Raw genomic sequence first — 17,621 nt, 5'->3', positions numbered from 1 at the left:
AATCAGCTGTCACTACGCAAATAACTTTACTGACTGGTGCTTTATCTTCATGTAATATCAGAGTATAATGGGTTATAATCGAAGAAATTTCAGAGAAATATGCTCATGTGGTTTCAGATTTTTACTATTAGTTTGTGATGATGCCTTGATAATACTCTAGATCACATAATAGACTGCCCGTTCTTAAGGTGAATGAGGCAACTGCATAAATAGTTTTGTCATTGAACAACAAATATTGCAAATGGCACTATGATGCCCATTGACTTATTCACATCATGGAATTAGCAAGGCTGTTCATCGGTGAAATGTTATAAGCAAAGTTTGTCGCCAATTAGCAGCATTTGGCTGGAGCACAACTCATCAAATGCATTCATCCCACAGTCAACTGTACCTGAAGATCATCTCTAATTTATATGTTTAGCAATTTTTGCTGAGTTTCCAATCAATGAATGCAAATTAGCTACTGTGATATGCTACAAATTCAGTTGATTTGTACTGCAGGAATACTTCTTACAATTATAAATAGAATAAATATGAAATCATTAGAACTAATGCTTATAAAATAAACATTTCTTGTGAGCTATTATTTGGATATAGTGTGTATCGCAGTAAAAGCTTTTTACTTGAGTCCGTGTAGCTAATTTGATATCGATTTATGAGGGCAGAAAAAGCTTCCTACTAGAAAGCTTTTTAATTCTTCTCAACTTCTTTAAATTTAATAAAGTAGTGTCCTTTCAGTTATTGAACATGTTCTACAAACTCAGCTCGAAGCAAATACTAGTTAACTGTCGCAAGTGGATTGCTTTAGAGCTTGAAACTCATTTTCAGAATTCAATCACAGCTGTCTGGAAGTCACTGGCACTCGTGGTTTCACACTTTGTTCGTTTAGAGTTGTTAATAGCTTGCAAATAATCCAGTAGTGGTTCTCTCTGATTTCTGCTTATCAGTTGCTAGCAATACTAAAAGAAAGTTTGTTAGGCTGTGAGCTCCACTGCTAGTATCAGATTTCTGCATCTGACTGACATTGAAATGACATGTACAACAAAATATACAAATTTCGATGTTTCAGATTCAAAATTTGACTTACAAGTAACAGGTATAGAAGACGTGATTTGAGTCCGACTCGTGTAGTATATAAAATTTGAGTACTAGTTGGTATCACGTCATGGCACTGGGGATATAATCTTACTGTATGCAAAATGTATGTATGGGTATTAGGCACATTATAATGACTGAATATTTTACTCATTGAGATGGTAAATAAGTTAAAGAAGTAATTTTTGCTTCCATTGTAGACATTTTTGTAGGCCTTCTTAACAACCACCCCATTTTGCATCTGATTACAGTTAGTTGTAAATGGATGTTATTTCGTTTACACAGTGAACATCTAAATCATGAATGCTGTTAACAAAAAAAAAAGCCATCAGGACATCTACTACTGTCACAAATTACAAACAGTTTTCTGAAAAGAATAAATTCACAGTGAACATGCATTTTTTAAATTACAATTTAAATGTACTCAAAATACAGTTTGTTCTTTAAATTAAACTGTATTTTAAAATGGAATTGCTTTCCCTTTCTCACATCTCATCCTGTGAGCCATGATGAAGGGCAATAGGCAGATTCTGTATCTTAGATTTCTGCAAAGTGTGTGACATGGTGCCCCACTGCAGACTGTTAACAAAGGTACAAGCATACGGAATAGATTCTCAGATATGTGAGTGGCTTGAAGACTTCTTAAGTAATAGAACACAGTATGTTGTCCTTGATAGTGAGTGTTAGAGACAAATGTACCATCAGGAGTGCCCCAGGGAAGTGTGATAGGACCGCTCTTATTCTGACTGTACATAAATGATCTGACAGCAGGGGTAGCAGCAATCTGCATCTGTTTGTTGAACATGCTGTAGTGTACGGGAATGTGCTGTTGTTGAGTGACTGTAGGAGGATATAAGATGACTTATGCAAAATTTCTAGTTGCTGTGATGAATGACAGCTTGCTCTAAATGTATAAAAATGTAAATTAATGCAGATGAATTGGAAAGACAATACAGTAATGTTCGAATACTAGCGCAATGCTTGAGAGTAATGTAGATTAAATATCAAACCGAAACGTTGCAAGGCAATATGAAATGGAACAAGCATGTAAGAATGGTAACAGGGAAGGCGGATGGTAGACTTATGTTTATTAGGAGAATTTTAGAAAAGAGCCTTTCATCTGTAAAGGAGGCTGCATTTAAATCACTAGTGCAGCTCGTTCTTGAATGCTGCTAGGGTGTTTGGGATCCCCACCAGACCAGATTAAAGGAAGACATCAAAGCAATTCAGAGGCCCCAATACAGTGTCAGGGGCTAGAATAGACCTGCGGCCCTTCCTTGCCTGTCGTAAAAGGCAACTAATAAGTCTTTTTATTTGGTCATGTTTTTACCTTGATATTTCACTATACTTTGGACTTCCGAAGGTTTTCATTCTTTTAATGCTTTTTCTCTCACCCAATTTGGCTTTTTAAGTTATGGTCCCCATTTTGGGTTTGACCTCCACTTTACAAATTTTACAGAAGTGCAGGCCATTTAGGGAAGGGCACCTTACTATGGTGCATTAACTCTCCACTGTGCGCTTTTATCTTTTGCACCTACCAATCAAGTGGACCTACCTCTGCACTCGAAATCCAGCATGGTAGCCAGTCCATCGTGGTTGTCATGTACACTCTCGGTGATAGCCCCCTGACAACGCAGGGATCGCACTGCCAATGCCTGAACTTAACATCCCCGTGTCAGCCAAGGAGTAGGTGCCTATCAACATTGGGGTACCAGGATTCCGGGCAACAGCTATTGTGCAAAGTGGCCTTCGCCTTGGTGGGATGCACCCATGAGAAGAGCCTCTGATCGGAGTGAGTGGCATTGGGGCCGATAGTCCACAATGAAATGGATCAGACTTAATGGTGGCCATTCCAACACGACTGTGTCAACAGTCAGGTACAGTGATTTTAATGCAGAGGTTTACAATCCTATGGCTGTGACCTGTCTGTGACCATGCTTCAGTTTCAGACGAGAGCCAGGTGAGGAAAAATGGAAGTGGGCAGTTTTCCGAGGTCTTGGTTTGTTCTCGAACTGACGGTGGATCAATCACCACAATGAAGCCACTGTTTTCCTTTGCAAATATGGAAGATTGATTTGGGGAGATTACAGCAATAGAAAAGTGTAAAATGGACCTTTGATGATCAAAACATCACACATCAACCAATCACGGGCACTTCAGGCCTGTGCAAAGATAAGAGATATACCCATCACCATTTCTCCTATTAACAAGGTCAGTAGAATTCAAGGTGTTAATCTCCCATTTTAACCTAATGCTACAAACTGATGAAGAAATGCGCACTAATCAGGTGTGGTGTGCAGTCCATTTTGTTCTCCACATCCAGAAGGGACCCAAAGGTAATAGAGTGGACACTGGAGCTTTTATCCTACCCTTCAATGGCAACATTTTACCTGAGAAGGTCCCGCTGGCCACTGCGTAAATGCTAAGTCCACGCACAGTATATAAGCGAGCACGCTCTCGCGCTGTGCACAATCTGTGTCTTGCTGCTGCACAGGCAACTGCATTGAACGCCGCCAACATGCCATACAGGAGATATCAACGTTGTCGTCGTACAGCAGTTTACAAAATCATAGAGAACATCGAACTTACTACAACATCTGGGGACAAGAAGAATTGCATTCCAGTCAAGAGTGTTGCAGCGCACACCCTCATCGATGGACCTTGTGTATTTCTAGGATGTTCTCTTAATTTCAGCTTGGATATAAATGACACTTTCTCACATGGAAATGTATGGTTCACCACTGTCGCTATAGTGAGAGGTGGTAGTGGAGTTTCTAGTGTACCTGGACTGGATGGGATGTCAGGCCTTATTTTTCCTCCTCTGATGAGATGTTTTAGGTGGCTGTTCTAATGAGGCTATCTGTTGGGCATGTGGACAGGCATCCCACGAGGGCAGCCCTTGTGACCAACCACCTCACTTTGTCAACTGTCTGGAACTGCACCCTTCTCATTCACCATAATTCAGTATTTAAGAGGCAGAATAAAATCCAAGAGTATAAAACACTTGACCACATGTCTCACTGAGGTGCAAAGAAATAGATTGAAAGACTTCATCAGTTGATATGGCCTCAAATTTTGCGACTGTTGTCATAGTCCAAACCTCACGTGATGACACGGCCTTGTACGAAACGTCCTGGCACTGCCCCACAGTTGAGGGGAAGGAACTTCAGCTCCCTTGCCCCCTACCCCTGTAGCACTGGCAGTTCCCACACATCAGGGATGAGGACACCTATGTGCCCCCCCCCCCCCTCCCAGACAAGGACCAGCACCTGCAGTTTGTGGGCAGAAGAAAAGTACCGTCCTCCCAGTAGATAAAATGGTGAAATCTTCACGGAAATCGAAGGATAAGCAGAAAGATAAACTACTTTCTGAGGTTACAGTGGAATTTCTTGCAGCCCATAAACACCTTTATTGCAAAATATTGATATTAGTTTGTTATTCCAAATGACTCGTCCAAACAGCCATATGCGTTAGCCCGATAGAATTCACTGGTAGATTGACGACAAAGGCCAGTGTGTCAGCCAGCTTGGGTGTGGTTCCCACATCCGACTAGGTGAATATCGAACTTTACCCAAATCCCGCCTCAATTACATGATTTGCAAACAATTCAAAAATCTTCTCACTGTTTCACGTGAGACAACGCTAGACACAGACAGATGGGGTACATAAATCCTGACCGAGCGAGGTGGCGCAGTGGTTAGCACACTGGACTCGCATTCTGGAGGACGACGGTTCAATCCCGTGTCGGGCCATCCTGATTTAGGTTTTCCGTGATTTCCCTAAATCGCTTCAGGCAAATGCCGGGATGGTTCCTTTGAAAGGGCACGGCCGACTTCCTTCCCTGTCCTTTCCTAATCCGATGACCTCGCTGTTTGGTCTCTTCCCCCAAACAATCCAATCCAATCCACAAATCCTGTCTCGGCATAGTAGTAGTGGTGAGAGGAGGGACCACCCTCTGCCTCCTGCCTCTGGTATTGCCAAATCCAGATTGACATGCCAACACCATGAAGATACGGGGGTAAGGCCAAGAAATAGTAGTAGGAGCATTGTCTTATCCTAATTTGATATTTTTTATTTATTTATTTAAATGTAGTGATGAAGTTATGTAAAATGTTTTCACCGTTTATATTGTACTTTGTTGTTCCAGGATAAGCAAAATACAGACAAAAATGGAGGTGTTGCGAACGTCAGAAACTGGCAACATTTTGCGTCATCCGAAGGGACCCGACGGAACAAGAGGATTCAATTTGCGTAGATAGTGCCCTTAGGAGCACTACGTTATTGATGTCTCCTGCCTTGCCTCTCCCCGTGACAATACAGACTAATTAATTGACATTGCCTACATTTGAGGCACATGGGAGAAGGGAGAATTCACAACCAATATTTGTGATGTGATTGTACATAATTGCGTGATTTATATAGTGAAAACAAGACAATGCCTAGTTGTATCAGCTTGTTGTGGCATAACTTAAGAGACAATTGTGTTGATATTTTGATACATTTAATGGACTCGCAGTTCTGTGTGTGTGGACCCTATGGAAATGAAAACCAGTGATGAAACAACCTCTCATATACATAATCATATACATATTATATATCATACACTCATTTCATTGCCATGGATGTTGTGTTGTTAAAATTTTATATATGTTTTAGGTTTTATGGTTTTTTTTTTATAGACTGTTTTCAGTTGCAAATAATTTCACACGTTTCTGTGGCATTTTGATTTCTGCTGATGATTTCAACTTTCTTGTTATGATAGAATAAGTGAAGGAAACAGGACAATACCTAACCAGATATTTCTTCTTCATCATCACCGTCGTCGTCATATCTCTCCCTCCCTCCCTCTCCCCCCTCTCCTCCCCCCTCCCTCTATCTCTCAATTTTTTATTGTTACTGTGTCATGGTTGGTGTTTCTATCCAGGCATTTTTGACTTATGTGACAGTATGAAATAAGGAAAAGTGAACAGAATTTAGGTGCAGTGAACAGAATTAAACTCAAATAACATGATTGCATATTTTTAAAACAATTCATTCAAAAAGTAGATAATTATATCTATGTGCTGGATATACATGTAAAGATTGTGCATTAAGAAATTGTTATGCCACTTGGAACTTGGTGGAACAGCGCTGCCACTTAAGCTTACAGGAATTAAGTGAATTTATACTTTTCCACGTTTCATATAAATTTGAGAATAAATAATGGGACATGGAGTGATAATGAATGTGCATATTTCCAATTTTGTAAAAAGAAAAAAAAAATGACAGTTTCATAAATGTAAGTGTGCATAGTGAGACATGTTCTGTTTGTTTCACCCTTCTGATACTAGATTCCCTCTGTTGTAACTTAACATGAAGACTGAGTGTACTGAATTGTAGTTACTTAATATCATGACAAACAATGATGATAGCTGCAAGATGTTAAAGTCCAGGATGCATTCCACTGTTTGGTACATTGGAACTACCTGAAGTCGTGATCTAGTCTTGAACAGAAGTATTTCCACCACGGATTTTGTGTATGGATGTAAATCTTTCAGTGTGTTGGAGAGTTTTCTGAAATGTCACAGTCGGTTATGTATGTATGGACAAGTAATTGTCAGGCCTGCTCAAATGGTGTGTAAATGTTTGGTAATTCTTGAGCACACATTTTCAATATAGGTAGAATTTGCCATCAAACACAATGAGTGTTTTATATCTCATAAAGAAGGGAAAGTTTTAATTTATGCAATCATTAAAATTATCATTTAAAAAGCATTTTCCTCGTTGGCTTTTTTTATAAATTTTCTACTATTTGCAAAAACTGTGCTGCCTGGCTTAAGTTAGATAAACACATTAACGTGCCTTAGATTTTGGGCAAAATGGCTTATAGAACAACTTCAAAGGAATTTTTATTTTTATTACAGAAGAATATTACAGCTATTTATTCTGAAATGAAATGGAAGTAGATACACAATGAAGCAGATTATAGTAATGTAAGAAAAATATCACAGACAGTGTAGGGGCCAGAAAATACTTTGTGGCATGTTAATCCACAGTGGTCACAACTTTGACTGACTGCAGAAATTCAGTAAAAATGAGTAGTTTCTCAGAGTCAGCAAAACAGATAAATGGCAAAAAGCTTTTTTTCTTTTATTATGTGTAAAGAAATATTAATTTCTATGTATATGATTTTCTTTTTTGAAGTTGAAAATTGCTTGCACTTCGTATTTGGTTTCACAATTTTCATGTTTAATCATTTCATTTTAAATATTGAGTGGATAGGTTTTTCTGACTTCTAGTGTCAGAGGATATCAATGAGTTGAATGAATTGCCATTTCCTATCTCTTAGAAAGTCATTGGAGTGTTAGTCTTACTGTGTTTATATTGGAGTATAAGCAGTTGATGGTAGAAGTCCAACTCTCCACTTCTGCCTGCTCAAGTATTATTTTAATGAAGAATGGTCTGTATTCAGAATCTTGCATTATGATAATTTTTATTTAATTGAATCTGTACCCAAAAAAGATTGTAACCGTGATTAATGAGCATTTAGTCTCTCTTTGTAAGGCTTCACTTTTTGTTAAAGATATGCTGCTGGTATTTGTCCTTGCAGCATTGTTGCAGCATGCAAATAAATTTTGGAAGGTTTGTAACCAGTTTTTAAGATTTAAATTATTTAAAGTTTTCAGATGTAGGATTTCCACCTCAAAGAAACATTAGTGATTAAATGTTGGATATTTTTTATGTGCCCTCATTTTGAGATATGTAAAAATTATTATTAAAATGGGTTACTTGTGATGGAAGTTAATATATTTTTAAAAAATTATCAATATCACTTGTTTTAATATTTAAAAAATAGATTGCTGAACTGTGAGCAGTGATAGATATGTAGCACAGTCAAGATGCCAAAGACGTTAGCAGTTTGTTAAGATTAAATTGTGTAACAAAGCCTCAGTAGTAGCTTTTCCCATATCCTTATAAAAATAAGGTTTATTTATGATAAAATTGTCTTGATATCAAACACTGAATAATTCTTTTACAGTAGTATATGTGGTCCCCAGGAAATACATTCTGTGGTATAAAGACATTGAAAGTCCAATAAGTCAATCTTTCAATATATTGAACAAAAAATAAATTAGCAAGAAAACAATGATGGCTTCTTCTGTACATTAATGACATTTTTGTGTTTCGAAATTATGTAGTCATAATGAGCCCTGAAAAGAATCTTTACAGTTTATGTAATGACTGAGCAATATGGTACATTGGTTAGCACACAGGAAACGCTTTGGGAGGATGGTAGCTCAAATTCCCATCTGCACATTCAGGTTTAGGGTGTCAATGATTTACATCATTCACTTGCTATAAATGCCAGGTCGGCCTCTTTTAAAAGGTCAGTGCCAATTTCATCCCTCACCTTTGTCCCAGTCCTAGGTTGTGCTTTATATTCAATGGCCTTGTCATTGATGGGTTATTAACGTCTGTCTGCTTTGGTTTAGGTGGGAGTAAATACTTGCAGATTTTCATAACGCTGATAGTTTTATGATCATTGCTCTTTTGTAATAATGTATCCAATTTGTTTAATGCTCCTGTATTGTTGAAGCATGACAAAAAGTACTAGGAGTAGTGTTCAGACAATAAGTTCAAGCAATACAGCATGTGTGTGAAATCCATTTATCTTCTTAGTTAATACCAAAAAGTGAAATCATGGGCAGAATACAATGGAGAGAATAAAGACAAGCAAGTACGAGGGTTGACTGAAAAGTAATGCCTCCACATTCATAACTCTTCAACAGTTGGCAGCATTTGTGTGCAGTATGTACTGGCTTGTTCTGTAGCCTCTTCTCTAAGCTCCAGCTGGCAGGAAGCGATAGCATTGAACAGTTGTGTTGTTACAGTGTAAAGTATGGAACCCTGCGCAGATGGTCGGTCAATGCGATTTGAGCAATGTAGTCATTGAATTCTTGACTGCAGAAGGTGTCACCCCCAAAGGTGATTCATCAGAGAATGAAAGCAGTTTATGGTGATTGTGTTGATGTGAGTACTGTGTGTCATTGACCGAGTAAGTTTAAAGATGTTGAGGTGGGAACATCTGACCTGCGTGACAAAGAGTTGGACATCCTATGACAGCAACCACAGAGTTTCGCAAGCAAATTGTTGACAGATTGATTCAGGATGATTGTCGTATCAATCAGAGAGAAACTGCAAGCACAATCAGCATTTCACAACAACGTGCGGGTAACATTATTGCTTTGCTTGGCTATCGGAAAATCTATGCACGATGGGTATCCCGGATGCTGGCTCCTGAAATGAAAGCACACAGACTTGAAATTTGCCATGAACTCCTCTTGCGTTATGAGAATGAAGGTGATGCCTTTCTCCATTCAATTGTAACACGAGACGAGACATGGTTACACCATTACGACCCGGAGACAAAATGTGGTTACACCATTAGCACCCAGAGACAAAACGTGGTTGCACCATTACGACTCGGAGATGAAACGCCAGTCTAAGGAATATCAATACAAAGACTTGCCCCAGTAAAAGAAATTAAAGACTCAACCCTCAGGTGGAAAAACCATGGCCACAGTGTTCTGGGATGCAGATGGTGTTATCCATGTTGATTTCCTTGACCGTGGAACAATAAATTCAGAGCATTACATCACAACACTGCATTCCCATCCAAACCCAATTAAGGTGGTGGCTTTACTTTTCATTCAACCCTCGTACTTGCCATATAGTGGAGACATTGATCCCTTAATAGGCTCATAAAAAAGAAATTGGGCATCATAGTTAGGAGTTTGAACTTAAAGTTCTTGATTTCTGAATTGAAACTTTCACACATGTAGAAGCAGTGAGAATGAAAGTGAGATACCACATCCAATGACACGGTGTGTCTTTGTGTGTCTGTATGTGTGACAGCTGCAGCTTATAGTAAAGTCACACAAGTAGTGTAAAGCATGACATTACAGTACTTTTGCTTGTAATATATTGTTCTGTGCAAAGGGTCAAAATTTGCTGCTCGCTCTTCTGAATAGTTGCATGACATGGATACTAGAATTTTTCAAAATAACGGTATTAAATTAGAAGTAAACTTATCCCTTATCTTTTTGTTATTTGAGGTCATTATTTTTAAATAAGAATCATGAAGATTTGTAATTTGGTCTTGAAATACCAGAAACATCACTTATTTTATAGAATATGAGATTGCACAACAAATGGGAGGGGGGAGTGCTCTATTTGAGCAAATGTGAGCGAGTGTAAGTGAACGAGCATTCACGGAAAGTTCATCTGTGCTTTCATACATTTGAATCTGTGAAGAAGCATTTACATTAGATAGAATGGAAGAGAACGGGCATAGCCTAAGAATGCTGCACCATTGGGTTGTGGTGCTAATAATTGGCAGGTTGGATAAATTTGAGAATGTAGAGGATTATTTTGCGTGACAAGTACATTGGTTTTGCAGATGCTAAATACCACAAGGAAATAAGAATTTAGGTGTTACAATTTGTCCACAAGTGTGAAATGTGTGGAGATCACTTAACACTGAATTGCAGCTACATTTTCGTTAGTATTGTTCCAAAACTTTGCACATTGTTAGCATCTTCCTCTGGGTCCTTATTACACTACTGATGAGGAAATTTAAAAACAGATCACTACCACCAAACCTAATCTGAAGGAAGGCTATCATTTAAAATCTGGTTATTATCAACTGCAGACATTAATGGTAGTGACTGTTTCGCATTTCAGTAGCTTCTATATCTCAGACTATTTCTGATGTCCTCAGTAATATATCCAAAGCACTCAAGGATTTTATTAAAGTACATATAAGGAAGATAGTATGTATAAAATATTATTAATGAAATGTAAAATACACACACAGCACGTCACATAACATACTTGATAAAATCAGCTGTGTAGCTAGAGGGCAGATACATGATCTTGGGTAAACCATTTTTGTTTAGCATCGAAATGCAATCAGCATAACATCAGCGAACACTTGTGAATGAGAACTGAACATGACCAATTGAAGTTTGTTCACACTCGCCTACCATTTACAGCAGAGAATTCTTGTTTGCTGATGTTCATGTGCCTATTTTTGCTCCAGTGTAAAACAGGCTTAACAAGGGGCAACATTGTGCATTAAGTACTTGCTTCAACAGTCCATTTGGTAGTTAGGGTACCATAATAATTGGTTGTTTCAGGTGGTACAAATTTGTCATTATAGGCTTTGTAAAGCTCATTCTCCTTCAAATCGCCACTTAAGATTAGCAAGAAAGACAAACCTTGAATGTGAATACTGTAATGTAAAGTTAAAATTTACAGATATGTTGAAGCCATCGGTTTTGTAATGCACTATCCCACTGGGGAGTGCCATTACATGGTTTCTCAGGAACACTGTTAAATGGCTGCTGAGTGGACAATGGCTAGCCATACATAAATCCAGAAGGACAAACAGAGAAAATCAAAATAAATCCCAAAAACAGTGCACAAACAAAACCAGAATAGCAAAACAAGAGAAACCTGAAACATGCATGTCATTGTGTGCAAATAGTAATGTTGGCGACCAGCAAGCTTCAGATACATAAACACAATGAGCCGAGAAGTGCAGTCACTTTGCTTATTGCCTGTGTTCGCACAGGGTTTCGCCAACTCCCCTGATCTGCACATTGCCGATGGTACTGCATGCGTCTCAATATCGGTGTCTGAATCTGGTATCAGTACTAACTTGCTCCCCATTTTAATAGACATATAGGTTCAGAAAGGACCAGACTAGTGCTTCGTGCACCACGACAAGAGGGAGAGCAGTCTGGATACCTGTCAGTGGCTCCAACGGAATCTCAATCTCCGGTGTTTCCACCCCCTGGCCATCTTGTTCATTCACTTCATGCAGTAGCTGCTGAGGCATTGATAGTAGCCAGTGAAAATAGTATCAGAGGATGGGCCTCAACCTCCATAGGTTGCCTGTCCCCGGTTTTGTCATTGGCTGCAGCCATTGGTGACAGTAATGGAGTGGGCACAGGTTGTAATAGCATTGTGACCGTGGCTAGGGTGTGAACATAGAAGCAGAAGCAGCAGCAGTCTGTGAGGACCACTTGAAAATATGGTCACTGAGCAAGGTAGTGCTGAAAACTCCCTGTGCTGGTTGGAGGAGTGGGTATGGCTACCGCCTGTGTTACAACCTCAACTGGTTTCAATGATGAACAGGTGCTCCTGTCCAGCTGTGATGAGGAACAGTTCGCACTCCTTGTGGCCAAGAATAATGCCCAGTGGCCAACCCAGCTTGCGACCGAATGTGCAAGCCCACAAGATGGCACCCTACTTGTAGTGGGTTGTGGAACAAGGGCTCAGTGTCTATGGGCAGGGCACAACAGAACCAGGGATGTGTACAGGCTGCGCCTTTGTGGTACTTCAGCCAGGTTCCATTTGTTGATGAGAGTGGACCGGTAGGTCGAAAGAAACGCTGTTAAAGGCTTGTCAGTGGGCACTGATGCCAGTGCTTTCCTCATCTCATTTGCATCCCGAAGGTTCTGACCATCTGCTTCCTTTTGAGTTTGACGCAGGGTGGAAAGGGGCAGTGGTCAGGTGCTGTACTTACTAGTGCTGGCACAATTTCTCAGATTCTGCCGAAATAAACTGAGATTTGTTGTCAAGTGCTAAGGTGTGTCATGTGCGGTTATAGAGGAGATGTGAACCACATTTGGAAAATTAGTGTGTGCACCCACAACCAGCAACCACACGGCCCCCTAAAACGGGCTGACAAAGTGAATTTTCACCCTCTCCCAAGGGTGCTCAGGCCAGGGTTAGGGGAAAAACCTTTTGCTGGGGAGACTTGGTTACGAGTGCAAGCTGCCTCTATAGTGCTGTGTATGTGCACAGGCCAATAATATAATTGAAGCACCAAGCTAAAGCTTTCGTCCTTGACATCCCCCAATGGAAAATATGAAGCAAGTGAAGGATGGAGCCACAGGGCAGAGGTGGGATGACATGCGGCTTCTTTTGTAGGCAATACTACACCCTGAACAATATTCAGCCTATGTTTCATAGGCTGATCCTTGAGGGAGACACTTGTCTTACCAATTCACACCACTGACACAAGTCTATGCAAGGGGGAAGGGGGTTCTTGTAAGTAGCCATTGCTATTTCACAACCAGTATCAGGAATTGTTGCAAGGTATGGAGCACAGTCTCATCTGGAACAAAACACTGCTTCCACATGGTCATGGTCAAACTCACCATTGGGGCCAGTGGGGAGGTGTTATAATGCACTGACATTTGCAAATTGTGCAGTGAGATGTAAATGAATGTCATTTTGTTAATAGCTCAAGAACAGAGCTCAATGTTGCAAACACTGCACCATTTATTATCTGGAAGGTGAGAATGTGGACCTAAAAGAGAAACAAGCTGTTTGCGATCTGTTACTGGAACTTATTCCCATACAGACAAATGTGGAATTCTATCACAATACACAATGGTCAATGCCAGCTCCTCAGTTTGTGAATAATTTTTGTGTGCCTGGAAGAGCACCTTTGATGCAAAAGTAATTTGTTGCTCTGTGCCATCAGCATTCTTATGAGAGAGAATGGCCCGTCCTCTGTTGTGACGTGTTAGCTGCAAGGGTCAGGAGCTTGCCTGTGTGAACATCACCAAGCATAGGAATGACCTCAGGTGGGTTTCCAACTGCAAGAATGCTTTGTGCCACTCAGGAGACCAAACAAACAGATCACCTCTCTTCATCAGATGGTGCAGTGGATGTGCAAGTTGAGTTTCCCGGAGAATGAATTTAGCACAGTAGTTCACTTTTCCCTGGCGAAAAAAACTTGCATTTGTCTGGGTGATGACAAAGCCCATTCTCCAGGAGCTGCTGAAATAGTTTTGCATGTGCTCATCCTGGTAGCACCCATCAGCAAAATGTGCAAATAGTTTACTCACTTTGAGACAGTTGCTCTGTAGATGTCTGGAAGAATCATAGTGCTGATACAACCCCCTAAGGCAACCTCTTGTATTGATACATTCCAAAAAGTGTTTTTAGTAACAGAATTTTGTACATGTCAGCATTTAGAGATAATTGCAAGAACTCGTCCTACAAATCAACCTTTGAAAAACAACGCTGCAGCCAACCCCCCACCCTTAACCCAAAGTTAACATTGGACCAATACCTCTGTCCAAGGGGTTGGGTAAATGTTGATCTCACTTTGCACATTAATCATGCCCTTAAAATCATTGTAAATCCAGATATACTGGTTTGCTTACTTCACGACCACCATGGGAGTCATCCACTGACTAACTGAGATTGGCACAATCACTCCCAAGTCCTGTAACCTGACTTAAGTCAGTTTTTTCTGTGCCACACACTGCAAACAGAACTAGCTATGCACAACAAAATTTAGGCGGAGCAGACTATTTGATGATTCTAAATCCTGTAATGGTACTGAGCTGGGTACCAGATTCACTGCATCCAATACTTGAAAACCAAATGCAGTGAACATATCTAAACCTAAAATACTTACACCCAATGACAAACTTATGAGCAACAAAATGATTGTCATTCTGTGTCCTTATACAAGGGTGAGCCAAATGAAAACCTTAAATATTTTTTAAAATATTATTTATTGTGCAGGAGTGGCACAAAGCTGTATCACTTTTCAGCAAAATCTCCCCCACGCTCAATGCAAGTCCTCCAGCACGTATGAAGTGCATAAATTCCTGTAGAGATAAATTATTTTGGTAGTACGCGCAATCACTCGTGCACCGCGTGGCATACCTCATCATCAGAAAGGAACTTTTTTCCTCCCATTGGGTCTTTGAGTGGTCCAAACATATGGAAATCACTTGGGGCAAGGTGAGTATGGTGTATGAGGAAGACACTCAAAATGCAGGTCTGTGATTGTTGCAACTGTTGTACGGGCAGTGTGGGGCCTTGCATTGTCGTGTTGCAAAAGAACACCTGCTGACAGCAATCCACGTCGCTTTGATTTGATTGCAGGCCGCAGATGATTTTTAAGGAGATCTGTGTATGATGCACTGGTGACAGTGGTCCCTCAAGGCATGTAATGCTCCAAAATGATGCCTTTTTCATCCCAAAAGAGTGTCAGCATAACCTTTCCTACTGATGGTTCTATTCGAAACTTCTTTGGTTTTGATGATGAGGAATGGCCCCACTCCTTGCTCGCTCTCTTCATTTCCGGTTGGTGGAAGTGAACCCAGGTTTCGACCCCAGTAACAGTTCTTGCAAGGGAGCCATCACCTCGTTCAAAGTGCTGAAGAAGTTCTTCACAAGCATCAACACGTCGTTCTCTCATTTCAGGAGTCAGCTGCCGTGGCACCCACTTTGTGAAACTGGAGCACATCATGCACAATGTGGTGTGCTGACCCATGACTAATCTGTAAACATGCTGCAATGTCATTCAGTGTCACCCGCGGTTTCCTTCACTATGGCTTCAACTGCTGCAATGTTCTGTGGCGTCACAACTCGTTGTGCCTGACCTGGATGAGGTGCATCTTCCACTGACGTCACACCATTTGCGAACTTCCTACACGATTCTTAGACTTGCTGCTGTGACAAACATGCATCACTGTACTGAACCTTCATTCGTTGATGAATTTCAATAGGTTTCACACCTTCACTACGCAAAAACCGAGTAAGAGAACGTTGCTCTTCCCTGGTGCAAGTCGCAAGTGGGGCGGCCATCTTTATACTGATACTGTGACGGTATGTGTGCATCTGCACTATGCTGCCACCTACAGGCCATTCTGCATGCTGTTTGTAGCACACTTATCAACTTACAGGATAATGGAACGAAATTTCGATTTGTTATTACAAATTTAAGGTTTTCATTTGACTCACCCTCGTATTTTGCCCAAACAATAATTTATCCTCACAAAGGGTTCTTTTGCTGGCTATATGAAATAACCTGTGCTGTGGCAGCTGCAGACAATAAGAATCCAAACACAGGTAGGTTTCCTAGTCAATCAGAGAAACTGCAACCCTGCCCCACCTCCCTATCCACCTGCAATTGGTGGATAGGGGGCTTGGCCGGCTTATGCAGTTTGGCTGTAGCCATCTGTTACATGCATGTAGAATTGCCCTGTTGTAGGTCGTGCAAGATTTAATTTTTTTTCCTTTCTTTACAATGGTTTGCAATTTGCCCCATGTGTCCAAAGTTGAAAAATATCAGCGTGTGGTCCTTACGGCTCCAAATGGAAACTGAAGATTAAGAACAATATTATGAAAAGGATAGTTGCTACTCACCACATAGCGGAGATGCTGAGTCGAGAAAGGGACAACAAAAAGACTGTCAAAAAGTTAACTTTTGGCCAATAAGACCTTGTCAAAAATAGACAGCACTTGCTTGCACATGCTCCCGCGCACATTTCCAAAACAAACACACACACACACACACACACACACACACACACACACACACACACACACACACCACAGTCTGGCAACTGGAACCAGAAGATTGAAGATTAGATGAGATGTAAGTTTTGTTGCAACGGGTCCATAGTGAGGAGATCCTCCAAGATCCAGAAAAGTCAGAAAACCCAAAAAAATATGAATTTCTGAGTCACATGATTGTATCTGTATCACCGAGAACCAAACTGTGCAGCATAACACAAAGGTTTCAGCTACAATTCACAATGTTGATTTGCCTTGTGTAGATCACAGCAATTGTCATCTTGAATTAGCAATGCAATCTCATCTGGGCTGGGTTTGACATTCTGTTTGTTGTATTGATGTGAGGTCCAGATGGTGTCTCACGACTGCCACCAGTACATCTGGGAATTTGTCAAATGTCTTTCAGCATACTCTTGCATGTTGCATTGCCTTGACATGCTGATACAACTTAAGTCCTCTGTTGTGGTGAGATCCTTGAAAAGGAGCGTTTGATAGAAATTCTCTGCCATGTCCTTCATTAAGTATGAAGTTTTATCAACTTCAGTCATGTCCACAGACACTGAGTGACATATTTCCAAAACACTCTCTATATACGAATGTGTACTCTCCCACTGGTGTTAAGATTTCCTTTCATCATTTCTAACTTTAATTTGTCCTATCTCTTGAGCTTTTCCTCATTATTATCAAACTGCTGCTGAGTCTGTGCCGTCCAAGTAAAAGTAGGTCATAAGCAACCTGTGGTATTTACAGGGTGTTTCAAAAATGACCGGTATATTTGAAATAGCAATAAAAACTAAACGAGCAGCGATAGAAATACACCGTTTGTTGCAATATGCTTGGGACAACAGTACATTTTCAGGCAGACAAACTTTCGAAATTACAGTAGTTACAATTTTCAACAACAGATGGCGCTGCGGTCTGGGAAACTCTATAGTACGATATTTTCCACATATCCACCATGCGTAGCAATAATATGGCGTAGTCTCTGAATGAAATTACCCGAAACCTTTGACAACGTGTCTGGCGGAATGGCTTCACATGCAGATGAGATGTACTGCTTCAGCTGTTCAATTGTTTCTGGATTCTGGCAGTACACCTGGTCTTTCAAGTGTCCCCACAGAAAGAAGTCACAGGGGTACATGTCTGGCGAA

At 40.4% G+C, this 17,621-nt stretch overlaps 1 protein-coding gene across 1 annotated transcript in view; it reads left to right on the top strand.

Annotated features, from left to right (window-relative positions):
* Positions 1–6,390, top strand: part of LOC124787623 (SUZ domain-containing protein 1) — a 53,537-nt gene extending 47,147 nt beyond the window's left edge. The window contains exon 5 of the mRNA XM_047254381.1: positions 5,243–6,390. Coding sequence (XP_047110337.1) covers positions 5,243–5,354 — 112 coding nt within the window. The 3' untranslated portion in view covers positions 5,355–6,390. The remainder of the gene's footprint in view (positions 1–5,242) is intronic.
* Positions 6,391–17,621: the final 11,231 nt, after the last annotated feature.

Source organism: Schistocerca piceifrons, chromosome 3, assembly GCF_021461385.2.
Source record: "Schistocerca piceifrons isolate TAMUIC-IGC-003096 chromosome 3, iqSchPice1.1, whole genome shotgun sequence".
Taxonomy (NCBI): Eukaryota; Metazoa; Arthropoda; class Insecta; order Orthoptera; family Acrididae; genus Schistocerca; species Schistocerca piceifrons.
This window is presented reverse-complemented; position numbering and strand designations above follow the sequence as displayed.